At 37.8% G+C, this 13982-nt stretch overlaps 1 protein-coding gene across 1 annotated transcript in view; it reads right to left on the reverse strand.

Moving 5' to 3' along the window:
• Positions 1 to 13982, reverse strand: part of THSD7B (thrombospondin type 1 domain containing 7B) — an 832155-nt gene that overhangs the window by 622937 nt on the left and 195236 nt on the right. The window contains exon 3 of the mRNA XM_047772023.1: positions 11082 to 11330. Coding sequence (XP_047627979.1) covers positions 11082 to 11330 — 249 coding nt within the window. The remainder of the gene's footprint in view (positions 1 to 11081; positions 11331 to 13982) is intronic.

Below are 13982 nucleotides of genomic sequence, written 5' to 3' on the forward strand. Positions count from 1 at the left end.
TCTAACTTTCAAGAATCAAAGTTCAGCAAAGAGCATAAGAGAAACTTAGAGAGTTTAGGATTATTGCAAGCCACAGTAATTGTTCGCTTGTTTGAAAGGAATGGGCCATGCTGTATGAATTGCTTTTTCAATTAATTTATCATGACCCTATAAGAATTAGCAATGGAGGGATTTCAGAAGCCATTATGGAGAAAAATGAAAAAGAAAGTTTAATGACTATGGCTTCATATAAGGTAACAAAAACCCTGTTGGTAGCTCATTAGCCAAAAACACCCCAATTCTCATCAGTGGCAAACAACAATTTTTCTAAAGAAATAGAAGGCATTTATCATGACTGCTATTGTTTACTACCTCAGAGAAAATACCAACCCAGCAAGTGACAGAGGAAAATCACACTAGTGAAGGCCATCTATATTCCTTTTTCAAAGACGGCTCTTTTCAGTCTTTCCTTTTCTCTTTATATTTTGCAAACGTGCTATCTATGTTTAGTCACAGATCACCCAGAAGCCATGAAAATGGAACAGCCTGAACTCCACCAACCTGGGAAAATGTCTCTAGGATCTAAGAGAATAAGAAATCAAAGGCATGCGCACGGCTAAATGTTGCTCACTCTCTTCTTTAGAAGTGGTTAGAGATGGTCTTCCAGCCTCCAGACAACTTGGCTTCCTGAATGAGTCTCTTTAGAGGCTAAGTCCTCAGCAAGGATCAGGACTTTCCACACTCTTTCTCCCAATTGTGATGCCTTTCAACCGAGCCTCACGTTGTCCTTCTGCTTAGGAGGGAAAGAGGGAGAGTCTCAAAGGCCTCCTGTAGGTGAGCAGCACTTCAAAATCCATTGTGGAAATGCCTCAGGTAGAGTAAATGGTCATGACATGAAAGCAATTAGTTTTTCCTCATGGCCCCTTATGAATGTGACCATGGGAACCATTTGTCTTGTCAAACAGTCTGGTTGAACAGGATAGATGGGTCATTCATTTATTCAGGCTTCTAGGGTATCATGACCTATCCTCCAGGTAATAATAACAACCACAATATTCTGAATGCTCATGCTGGATCAGGTACTGCACTAACAAATCTAGGTGCATGACTTCATGTACTTCTCCCAACAGGCCTCGGAGGAAAATACTACTCCCTCTTTTACGGATAAGAGAATCAGCATAAGAATAAAAAAAATTTCCAAGGTCCCATAATTTAAATAAGTAGAAGAGCAGGGCTCAAAATCAGGAATATCTGATTCTAAAGCATATCTTCTTAAGGAAATGATAGTCTGGTAAATTATAACAGTGAATAGTAAACTTGTGAAAGTTGGTTGGCATATATAGAAAGGAATTTGCCCACTATTATTTTGATAACTCAGCTCTTAATGACCAGTTAATGAGTGATTAATGGCTAACAACATTATAAATTATAATTCAACTTCAGCACATTGTTAAATAGATTTAAATCTCAAAAAAAGAAAAAAAGAAAAGAAAAAAGAAAAGAAAGCAATCCAGTAGGTGACAGTTACCTGCCACATCATGGTGAGGACAAGTAAATGTTAGTCTTGGTCTGAGGAAGTGCTTCCTGGACTGAAGCAAAAAAAAAAAATCCTCAATTGGCAACAGCGGTATTGTCACCAAAAACTGCCCAAAAATAGTTCACACTGCCAAAATAATTTTCCTTCCAATCTTAAACAGAAACACAGTTGAAGAATTTCATATAGCCAATCATTTTATAATTCAAACACTGTAGTCACACAGGGTCAAATTTTAGCACTTTCAGGAGATAATTACAAGTTCAAAAGAGAAACAAAATATAAGCCAAATAGAGGAATCTCTAATTGTAAAAATTCAAATTTCCACTAAATGGTGCAGTGAATTTTTTGAAGGGTCCTACCTTTTCAAGGTCCTGATATCAAATTCCCTATATGGCTCCCAAGTCATTGTGAATGTTGGGTAAACCTGCCATTGTCCCTTCATGTGAAAATGACTCCAATTTCCCCACCTTTGGTGAAAGAACTCATTGTCAGCAACTCTGGAACCCCACACCTGAGATGGGGAGTGCTGAAAACTCATATACTGAATGCACAGGAATACCTGAGTTAATATAAACATATGGATGAGACACTGATGGCAGAAAGGTGTTAAACGGCTAGGACTCCCTAGGAGAAGAAATAAGCCTGCTCAATAATACTCAAATCTCTTAGCCATGTGTTCATGTCTCCTTTCTTTCAAGAAGTAATGCTTGAGCTCCATCTATGTGCCAGGAAAGATTTCAGACAAAAGAAATGCATAGCTGTGAGAAGGACAAAGCCCTTGACCTTGGGAAAATGACCTTCTAGTGGGGCAGACAGATGGAAAAGAACCAATATGAGCAGGGCATCAGATAATGTGTCCATCAGAGAGAGACAGACAAGGAGAGCTATTTCAGAGCCACAGTCAGGAAAGACTTCAGAATCCTGAATCAAATGAAAGGGTAAACCCAAGAAGAGGTGGGCAAGGAGAATTTTAGACATAGAAAAGAGCACATTCAAAGGTCCCAGGGAAGGAAAGAGCTTGGCACATTCTGGGAAAGCACAGAGGCCAGTGAATTTGGGACAGGCAGGTAAGTGGTGTTCCAAATCCACTAGGAAATCATTGCAAGCTTTTGAGGAAGGTGATGATACCAGATGTGATTTAAATGTTTAAAGAATCGGAGTTCCTGTCATGGCTCAGCAGAAAAGAATCTGACTAGCATCCCTGAGGACGCAGGTTCAATCCCTGGCCTTGCTCAGTGGGTTAAGGATGTGTCGTTGCTATGAGACGTGGGTATAGACTGCAAATGTGGCTAGGATCTGGTGTTGCTGTGGCAGTGTGGTAGGTGGGTTACAACTCTGATTTGACCCCTAGCCTGGGAACTGCCATATGCTGCAGGTATGGCTCTAAAAAGACAAAAAAAAAAAATTAAAGAATTACCCTGGGCACTGAAGCAAGCCTAGATGAAAGGGGAGTGGAAGAAAGGAGAACTTTGCCAGCCCAGGAGAGATGATGGTGGCTTCAACCAAGGCAGTCACAGTGTAGCCGGTGAAACATGATCAGTTCCTATATGTACTGTGAAAATAGGAAGAACCCTCTAATGGATTCGATGTGGACGGGAGAGAGAGGAGCACAGAATGACTCCAAATTGGTTTTGTCCCTAATTTAGCAGCACAATTTCTTGACACTGAGTTCTTTCTTGAGACAGCCCAGGAAAGGGGACAAGAACCCAGATATCTGCACAGCTAGGTATTATAGCTGTGAAATTCAATTCTTCTCCATTTACCTTCTAAAATCTGCTTTCTGAATCTTTCTCCAACTGCTGGAACTCACTGCCCAATTTCTTCATATTTCCCCCATAATTTAGGCCTTCTGTTAGGAAATGATCAATAAAGGTAATTGCATGATCCAATTGAAAATTAATTTTAAATATTTTATTATTCTAAAAAGGTATATGCAGTTTAAAAGGAGAAATCACAATTAAGCCAAAGAAAGAAATGTCTAATGGTGGGAGTGCATAGTCCTGTGAAAAGATAGAGAAGATAAATTGGGGATTAGGAAAAGCTACTTGAGGGCCTGAAATTCAATCACCCAGGAAGCCACCTTGTCTTCCTAAGAGTGATGTTGTCTAACCCAAGGAATCCACCAAATTGACTGGGGGTGGAGGGGATGCAGAAGGAGTAATGAATGAATTCATTGCCCTGAAACAAGGAATAGAGACACCCTAAATTAGAAAAGCCAAAATTAGAAAAGTAGGCACATTTAGTGACTATTTTTAAAAGACTTCTATCCTACTAACGTCACATAAAGTGATTCTAATAGCAGTAGGATGGCAGGACCATCAGGGTTTTATAGCAACCCTGCCCTTTAGAATGCATGTTCTGCCACTTTCAGAAGGCTTAGAATTGCTTACAAAGCATGGATTCTTTCTCCTTTTAAAGGCTTGGATTTGAAGCAAAGCAACACAGAATAGAATCATATATGATTTAATGATGACAGATTGAAAGAATAATTGCATTAGTTAATAGTCATGTTTTGACTAAACACGTATAGATCTGCAAACACTCATGGAATTGAAACCTTAGCTGAAGGTATTCAAATTAATGTGCGTATATTAAAAATCAGTGTACTGCGGCATGACTAATTTATGATAATGTCTGTTGTCCTTTTAAAGTTGTAAATGCATTTAGAAAAGAATTAACTTGTCATTTTTTTTGCTGAACAGATGACCAAAATAATGGAAGCCGATCAAGCTTTGTACATTTTATGCTCTAGTAATTTCTTATTGAATAGAGTGGGACTATTGATTATGGAAAGCTACTATGAAGTGCGAACCTCTTTGCATCTTCAGCAGATGGTTTTGCTAGCCAAACTCCACATATGTATTATTAATAGACTTCTATCGCTTGGCACAGCATTTAACAGTACGTTAATTTTCTTACACTAGCAGGAGAAAAATCTTCCATCCAGGGGAATTGAAAGTGGCATAACAGGGACTCATGAAACAATAAGCACCAGTACAAGATGGACTCAATGAAAAGGTATCAGTCTCCTTCTGCTGAAACAATTTACAGATTCTTTAAAACTGTTGTTTCTTTCCTGAATCAGATTCTCCTGAGGCTTTCAGGTCGTGACTCCTTTACTCCTCAAGTGCTTCAGAAAACTGCTTAATTAAAACGATTCTAAAAAAGCTTCCCATCCATTAATTTCACAACCATTTCTTGAGCTCCTGTTATGTGGCAGGATATTAGGTGTTGTGGTAGATGATCAATGGGAAGCAATACAGTGGATGTGGTAGGCAATGTGTGTGCCATTCTTTTCTGGAAGGCAAACTTTATAAATTCAAACTGTGGTCCATTTCTCACCCTTCTTTAAGTGACTCTTTTTTGTTTGTTTGTTGTTTTAAATATTATTGGGTTTTTTAAAAATATTATTGGAGTATAGATGATTTACAAAATTGTGTTAATTTTAGGCGAACAGCAAAATAAATCAGTTATACATATACATATATCCATTCCTTTTAAGGTTCTTTTCCCATGTAAATTACCACACAATACTGAGTAAATTTCCCTATATTATACAGTAGATCTCCTTTATGTATCTATTCTATATATACCAGTATGTGTGTATGTGTGTGTGTATGTATACATAAAACATCCCCTCAATTTATCCTTCCCCCCATGTTTTCCTTTTGGTAAGCATAAGTTTGGTTTTGAAATCTTTGGGACTGTTTCTGCTTTGTAAATTTTCTTGTATCATTTCTATTAGATTTCACATATTAGTGATCTCATACGATATTTTGTCTTTCTCTGACTTATTTCACTTAGTATGATAATTTCTAGGTCTATCCATGTTGCTGTAAATGACTATCTTTTTTCTGGATGGGTAGTATTCCACTGTAATATTATAACTAATGAAGAAAAAAAATACTATCTGGAAAACTAGACACACTTAGCAAAAGCAAGGCAGCCACTGGGGACCACATTGCATCAAGCTCTCTGTGTCCATTCCTTCTCTGGGTAGATGTTCTTATTTAACCTCCTTTATGATGCCAATTTTAGATGCTCTTTATAAGAAATGACTTTGAATCCTTTACACAGGTTATATAATAAGTCTATGTATGAAATAAAGTACCCTGTGCATAATATTCTAGAACTGCTCTGCATTTTTTGAGCATTGATTCATTTATCCATTGTTTACCAAGCAGTTTCTCTCAGCCAAGGCTCTTTTATAAGTGCTATCCATTCTAACGTAGAAGAGAAAAAGAAATAAACAAAAAAATCTACATCCATATGTTTGGATGATTTGTGGGAACATATCAATTAAACACTCTTAGAGAACATGGCTGTCAGGTTCTAGATGCTCCATTTTTTAATGAGTATATTATAGAAGATTCTTAAGATGAATAAACTAAGTAAACACAGGCTGAATTTTCCTGAATCCTCCAGAAATTAACACAGTGACAGGCTGAAGCAGGTGTTGAACAAACACTCTTCATGACATGTCAAACTCATTCCAGTACTCGCTTCATTCCAATGGGCAAAGGAATCCAACTTCCATGCCAAATTTTACCCACCACCTCTTCCCTTGGCTCCATTCCTGGCTTTAACACCCATCCAAAAGAGATCCATCAGTTAATCCACAGAGTTTTCTCAGTTAAAAAAAGAATTTTATCTTGAAAATCTGGAAGTGGGACAGTGCCTTAGAGAGATGCTAGGAAGAATCAGGCTGGTCACAGGAAGTTGTCTGACAAGCACATCAAAGCAGGCTACAGGAAAGCCAGATAGATTTCTAAGTATGAAATCTGCCCAGACAGACCTTTTGCAAAGAATCTCTAGTTCCCCCATAATAAAAATAAATTCACATATACCAGAGATAAGAAGGGATGGATTATAAGACCACATCTGTTCAGTGCTAGACCAGAGTGCTAAAGCAATGTTTAGGAAACTGGCTTCCTGTGCAGTATTATTACTCAGTCTACATAATACTATTAGCCATGTAGCTTCTGCCTTGAGACCTTCTTAAAGTTTTACTCTATATTGGTCACTATCACCCTTTCAATAACACTGTCTTACAGTCGATTTTAAACTCCATCTGATCATTTAAAAGGTAAAACAGCCATTCTTGCATGAAAGCTGTTGCCTTCTGGTGATGTGGTGGAAGTCACTGGTAGGTCCTCTGAAGTGTCACTTCTAAGAAAGATGTTGACATTCTTTCTCAATGTTCTTGTGTGTTACAATGTCTTCAGCCAGAACAGGCTCTCCCCTTAAGCACAAAGGGTCACAGCTGTTCCAGCATCAGGTCATATCTCAGCTCTCTGTGTCCTCTGCCTTTCCTTTATGCTCTCTAGTAAACAAGTCCACCTTATCATTTACAGACTCAGAATCTTTTCACCTCCCTCTTAGTTGAGATGTAGGATCTAATACTTTAGATGCTAATTGGGACATAAGAAATAACCAAAGTGCCAAGGTACCTTATTAAACCCACACCTTCCAATGTTTTGAGACAGAGAATAATGTAACATTTAAGGTCATGATGTGCAATGACAGTAGATAAACACACCAAGAGAAGAGTTAGCCAGGATCAAGCAGATTTAAACCATCACTCTCATTTCTATACCAACCCCATAATATATGATGTGAGTTCTTAGTGTTATGTTGGGGGGGGGTACATAAATTTATAAGCAGACTGAGTAATACTGAAAGAGGGGTTTCATGAAGTCTACATATATCTTGGTCAAAAACAGCATAATTTTGAAACATGCTTAAAGTTACACAATGCTAACTCATGTATACAGTTGACCCTTGAATAACGTGGGGTTAGGGGATAATCCTGCATGTAGTCAGAAAATTTGCTATAACTGCTAGAGTCAGCTCTCTGTATCCACAGTTCTGCATCCATGGATTCAACCAACCTCAGATGGGGTAAACGGTAGTATACACTACTGAAAAAAAAATCCCCATCTAAGAGAATCTGCACATGTCAAACCAACCCATGATATTCAAGAATCAACTGTCCTTCTAAAATATCCAAGTTAGCTTGACAATCTGGCTTCTGTCTCCTTTCAGGTTAACCCATGCTGGCTGCCCCAAGGAACTTCAAAAGTATTCTGACTCAGGGACCTCTTCTAGAAGGGGCAGCTCTAGGTCAACATTCCCTTCATGGAATATTGCGTTAGGGATTGGCACACATAGTGTTTGTAGTGAAATGGATGATCAGTGGAGTCTAGATGGTGAGAAGAGTAGCCCCCAGCTATGCAACTAAAATCCTTTGTTTGTTAATATTCATATGCAAGAAGGAAGCAAATCTCTAGATCATCTCTTCTTAGAATATTCTTCCTTTAATTACCTGAAAGGCTAATTTCCTCATTTCCTTCAAGTTTTCCACCCCTACAGATCCTGCTTGTTCAAATGAGGCCCCTCTAATGACACTTTTAATTCTGTAACCCAAGTTGAGCCCCCATCAAAATTTCCAAGAAGCCTCTACATGCTCTAACCCTTTAATTTTTCTGTACCTCATATAAAAGTATATAGTTTATTTTATTACTTTGGTATATCTTCACTAAAATTTAGGTCCATGAAAAAGAAGGGATTTCATCTAATCTGCTCTCTGAGGTAACCCAAACAAACACTGAATGTAGTGATTGGCACGCAGCAAGAGCGCAGAGTATATTTACTATAGCAAAGATGGTGGAGGGGTAAAGTCCAAACCACATTCTAAGAAAGGATATTTTTTTCTGGGGAGAAGCATGGTGAATTAAGTTGCTTGATGCATATGAATTGTTCATGAATTCTGGGAAAGGAGAAATGGACATTTTTGTTCCCTAAGAGATTTGAGTTTCCATTTCCCTTGTTCACAGTGAATTTTAATCACCGGTATCAAACTAGAATAAAAGTTAGCACACGGCCTTTATGCTTTCCTGTGGTAGAGGCCATGGCTCAGATTTCAGACAAATAAAAATGTCAGCCAATGTTAATTTTGTTGCTGTTATTTATGTATTCTTCTTTCTACAACCAAGTGGAATCCTTAGTTAACACATCCTTTTCCCTGGTAAACACTGGTTGGTATTCAGTAGAGTTTCTACGACCCCTATTTCCTACAAATTCACTATTTGTGAAGGTTTTTAAAAAGTGTCATGCTCAGTAACATTTCCAAACAGCATAACTAGAGGCTCAAGTTCATTTCCGGTGAACTTTGTCAGACCCAGTTTTCAGGTGTTTAAGATTCATTCAAATGAATCTCAATACAGAAATTAATCTTGAGTACATCCTGAAGTATTACTATTCCACGTTATTTTGTTAGAAAAAAATGACACTCACGAATACATGTATATGTGTATCTATACCCTTATCTGGGTATGTCTTCTCTATGACTTTTATGAGGGTCAGTGTGATGCAGTGGAAAGAACATTGACTTTGAAGCCAAATGGACTTCAATTTGAAACTGAGCAATACCAGTTTACACCCCTTTTACTCTTAAAATGTCCCATTTGGATGATAAACTCTATGTTATTCTAAATAATCTTTATAAAATCTCTGATCTAGTTATTAGCCAACAGTAGATACTCAATAAAAGGTAGTCATTATTTAACTAAATTTGATCCAACTCAACTTTCTCAACATCATCAAAGAGGCACCACTGTGACTTCCAAGAAAACTGTAAAAGTTATAAACAAATAAAAGAACAAAAATGGACAGATGTCTATAAAAAAAAAAAAAAACTCTTGAAAATATCAGGAAGAGGTCATTAGCCATTCCATGATATGCAGAAAGGAGAAAAGTACCAATGTCAAGGTCATCATTAAACTGAGATTCTATTCCTGGCAGCCTAACATTGAGAACCTTCCTAAATTAGGCCTCCATAGGGAAATTTCCAAATCACTCAGAAGAAATAAATTTTTACTCCATTAAATTACTACAGTATGCCTCCCAAGGAAAGGAAGGATTCTCTTATTGGAGAAAAAGTACCTACCTTCAAATAGCAGCAACAAGAATCAGTATTCTTGCAGTACCTTCTATGTGCTGAGCACTGGGACAAACAGTGCTAGTCTGCAGCCATTCAAGCTCCAAAACAGGCAGTATACTTAGACACATTTTATTGAAGACAAACCTATCTCAGAGAAGTGGTATAGCTTATCCAAGGACATACATTCAATAAGTGATGGTGATGTAAATTTATTTATTTATTTATTTATTTTTTGGTCTATCAACATACTTTTTATTTATTTTTTATTTATTTATTTTTTTTTTTGGTGATGTAAATTTAACCAAAGGTCTATCCAAGTTCAAAAGGGACCGAGACCTCAGGTTTTCCTTCCAGCCCTATGCTTTGCCCCAAAGTTAGTATCTTGAAAGATTGGACACATAATATAATTAAAGAGGATTCTGTGACAATGGGTTAATCTGTAAAGGATCATAGACTACATCTGCTTTCTCTGCTTTTCAGGCAAGAAATGACATAAATCTAAGGGGTCATTTTATTAAAAAATGAATAATCAATGATATAAGGAGTATGTTGAATTGACCTTGATTTCAATAGAGAGGTAGAGGAGGTGAGTGATTAAAAATCTGTGAACAAGAACTTGCTTCTCTATCTCTCTACCCCTACCCAACTCCATGCATGCATTATTTCAGGTTTAAGGGATAGCAAGGCTCCTTGACAACACCACTCAGCGGGTCTGTAACCCACTTTCCTTTCTTATGTTCCCATATAATTAATTTATACACGAAGTTATATATATATAAATTTGCCCATCATCACTAAGGAAATGACCTCAAATCTTAGAGATGCTAAGATATATCTAAAATAGCTACATATTTAAGAAACAGTTCAGGGCTGCTTTCCAGATGGAATTATCACAATTTCATCCCCAACAGACTTCTGAATAGCCAGCCTCAGTGATTTCTACCATTATCAAACTGGGCCTATCATGAGCCCACAAGCAAAACACACTACAGACTTCTCCAAGAGCTATACAATCAGGCAAAATGTAACCAATATAAAGATATTAAAACATATCTACTAATTTATGTAAACACTTCCCCCAGCATTCTTCAGTTCCTTAGGCACTCTGAAATAGAGACAAAGTTCCAGAGTGGCAGTGACTTTTAGAAAGAGAACAGCATTAGAAACAGGGTGCTGCCACTCATTAGCTATGTAATCTCAGAAGTTATTTCATCTCTCTGAGCACCGGTGGCCTCATGTACAAAATGCAGATTTTATGAATAGATTCTTAGGTTGTCATGAAATTAGATGTGACATATCAGGAAATGATAACTAATGGTCACGGAGCGTTTATGGTGTGCTGGGTGCTGGATGCAATAAGAACCACTAGTGGAAGAGTAAATGGAAGCACTAGGTTTAAGTCACTTGCCAAAATTCACATAATTAGAAAGTGGACTGGAGCCCAGGGAATCAACACAGCCCATTCTCTTACCCCACTGTGCTACTCTGCCTAGTAGGAAATCCTGCATTGAGTAAAGACTCAACAAATGTGAGCCCCAGCCGCAGTTATTATTAACATTCCTCTTCCCCATAAAATGAGGTAATAGAGAAGAGTGAATAATCACGCTGAAGAATACACAGTACCTGGGACATGGATGCAAAAGTTCGCCTTCAACAATACAGGCCTCTTTCTCGAGAAGTTCAGGGCAATCCTTTCCACCACCGATAGCAATGTGCTTCACATCCCGGCTCCTGCTCCTAAATCCTGGTGAGAGGCTCCCTGAATGGCACGTCTTAGAGCAGGGGCTCCAGGAGGACCACTCGGTGATTTCGCAGTCTTTGGGTATGATGCAGGACCGCACAGTCAAAGGGAAGGGATCTTTCATGCAAAGGCTGCAGGAATGGAAGCACAGAAGAGTAGGCCATAGATTTAATGACTGGAACCAATAGTAGGAGGTGCCTACTCAGGGAAAAAAATAAATAAAAGGAAAACCAGCATAAGCTTTCAAGTAGGAGAAAAAAAAATTTTTTTTTTTGTCTTTTAGGGCCACACCAGTGACTTATGGAGGTTTCTGGGCTAGGGGTTGAATCAGAGCTGTAGCCTCTGGCCTACGCCAGAACCACAGCAAGAGGATCTGAACCTCGTCTGCGACTAATACCACAGCTCACGGCAGCGCCAGATCTGTAACCCAATGAGTGAGGCCAGGGATCAAACCCGCATCCTCATGGACGCTATTGTGGTTCATTAATCACTGAGCCATGACGGGAACTCCCAGGAGAAAATTTTTAAATGTTAGAGGCATCATGATAAAATATTGAAGGACATACATTTTCAGAATGAAAGCTCTATTTCATCTGGAACTGTTAAGTTACTTCACTCTTACCAGACACATATGTAAGGTCAGTTCACCTTGTACTGGTCCAAAGCATTATCAGAAATAGTGGAGGTTCTTCTAGTGCATGTTCCCCTGTGATACAGCCTATAGTTACCATCTGTTCACTCGTTCCTAGGTGTCACACGCTGTGGTGTACCTCACAGGCAATTTACCAAACTCTCATGAGTTTACATATTCTTATGTCCATTTGTATATGGTAATACTTAAGGTCAGGAGGGCTAAGTCATTTGCCTAAGGTCAAAGAAAGGTAAATGCAAGCTTTAGAGTATCAATTTATCCATCTCTTTAAATACTGGGCTATTAAAAAATAAACAAATGTGACATTACGTTTCCTCATACTGTTAGGCTCTGAGCATCAATTTCCTCATCTGCAAATTCAAGTGCTTTCAAATACTAACAATGTAATTGGCAAGCAGATAAAAAAAAGATAAGATGATGTTACAATGAGATGACTCAACATACAAGCACTTACAATGATCAGGAGAACAACTAATGAGACAGGGATGGACCATCTGAAAACTCCAGGGGTGGGGATGAGGGGTTTCTAAGACAGAAGAACGACTGAGTTATATTTTAAAAGATTAATGGGAACTTCTTAGATACAGAAAGAAGTCTATTTTCAGTCAAGGAAGTAGAATATTTGAAGCCTTGAGATAAAATATGCATAAGTGATTCCCTTCACTGTACATTGAAACTGATACAAAATTGTAAGTCAACTATACTTTGAGAAAATTTTTTTAAAAATTAAAAAAATATATTTACAATAAACAACTATGGGGAGTGTCCATTGTGGCTCAGTGGAAATGAATCTGACTAGCATCCATGAGAACAGAGGTTTGATCTCCAGCCTTGCTCAGTGGGTTAAGGATCTGGTATTGCTGTGAGCTGTGGTGTAGGCCACAGACATGGCTTGGATCTGGCATTGCTGTGGCTATGGTGTAGGTCTGTGTCTACAGCTCTGATTTGATCCCCAGCCTGGGAACCTCCATGTGGCATGGATGCAGCCCTAAAAAGACAAAAAAAAAAATTATGGGTATAGGAATTAGTGGTATGCTACAGGTGGATTCCCTATTTAACACGGACCAATTGTTAAATTTTCAGGAATTTTGCAAGCCAGTTGATTTCATGTAAGTAGCTTAAAATTAGCCATTGTGGGACTATTTACACTATAGAAATCAGAAAATGTTATAAATAAAGCCCATCCCCAACCCTATGCTAACCCCTTCTACTCTCCAGAACTGGTGGTCAATATTCACTAGCATACCAATGGGGAAAAGTAAAAGCCAGCTTGTCAATTGTCATAAATTTGTCAAATTTATGACACATAAATTTCAAAGAGGAAGTGGATAAATATAGGCATGTAGTTATTCAAAAGGTATGTCTGGAAAGGTTTCATATCATAAACTAAGGAATTTGGATTTAATTGAGCATTACATAGTGTTAAGTGGAAGAAAGTCAGACTCACACATGAAGACAACAGTTAAGTATTTATTAGCATTCTTTTCTCTTTTTTTTTAACTTTATTGTTAGCTTTTCCCTTATTCAGTTCAAGACATCCATTACGTTGAGGAAGAAAAGAATAATTCTGACAGGAACGTAAATCAAATAAAAGGTCAGTGTTCAAACAGTGACTTTCAAAATTAGTCCTATGAAACCTGGTAGAATAATAGCCTATGGACAGGATTTGGCAGTGTTTTCTCTGTATGTATTTAAAAAGAGAGACATATTAAAATATTTTCAAATTTCTGATTTGGGAAAATATGCAGATTAAAGGAACCACCAAGAAAAATGAATTATAAAAGATAGGCTCAGGAGAGAGTGAAATATAATCATATTTGGCCATATTAAGAGAGAAATATAGTGAGATTTCCAGAATGATTTTCTTCATGAAGCTGTAGAAGGTTAGTATGGCTTCCAACTGTCACATGATACAAGATAAACTTTTGGTCCAATCATTATTTTAAAGCCTATTCAGATCATATTATTCCCTTCAAAATGAAAAAGGCAATGTATACCTCATCACCATTACTCATTCCAATTAGATACTTGGGAGGCTTGGGATTGAGACAAAATAGGAAGAAGCTTCCCTGAAAATGTCCCACCTAAATCAGAATATATGATCAGTGTACAGTGTGGAGGAAGGGAGGGC

This window comes from Phacochoerus africanus, chromosome 3 (genome assembly GCF_016906955.1).
Source record: "Phacochoerus africanus isolate WHEZ1 chromosome 3, ROS_Pafr_v1, whole genome shotgun sequence".
NCBI lineage: Eukaryota > Metazoa > Chordata > Mammalia > Artiodactyla > Suidae > Phacochoerus > Phacochoerus africanus.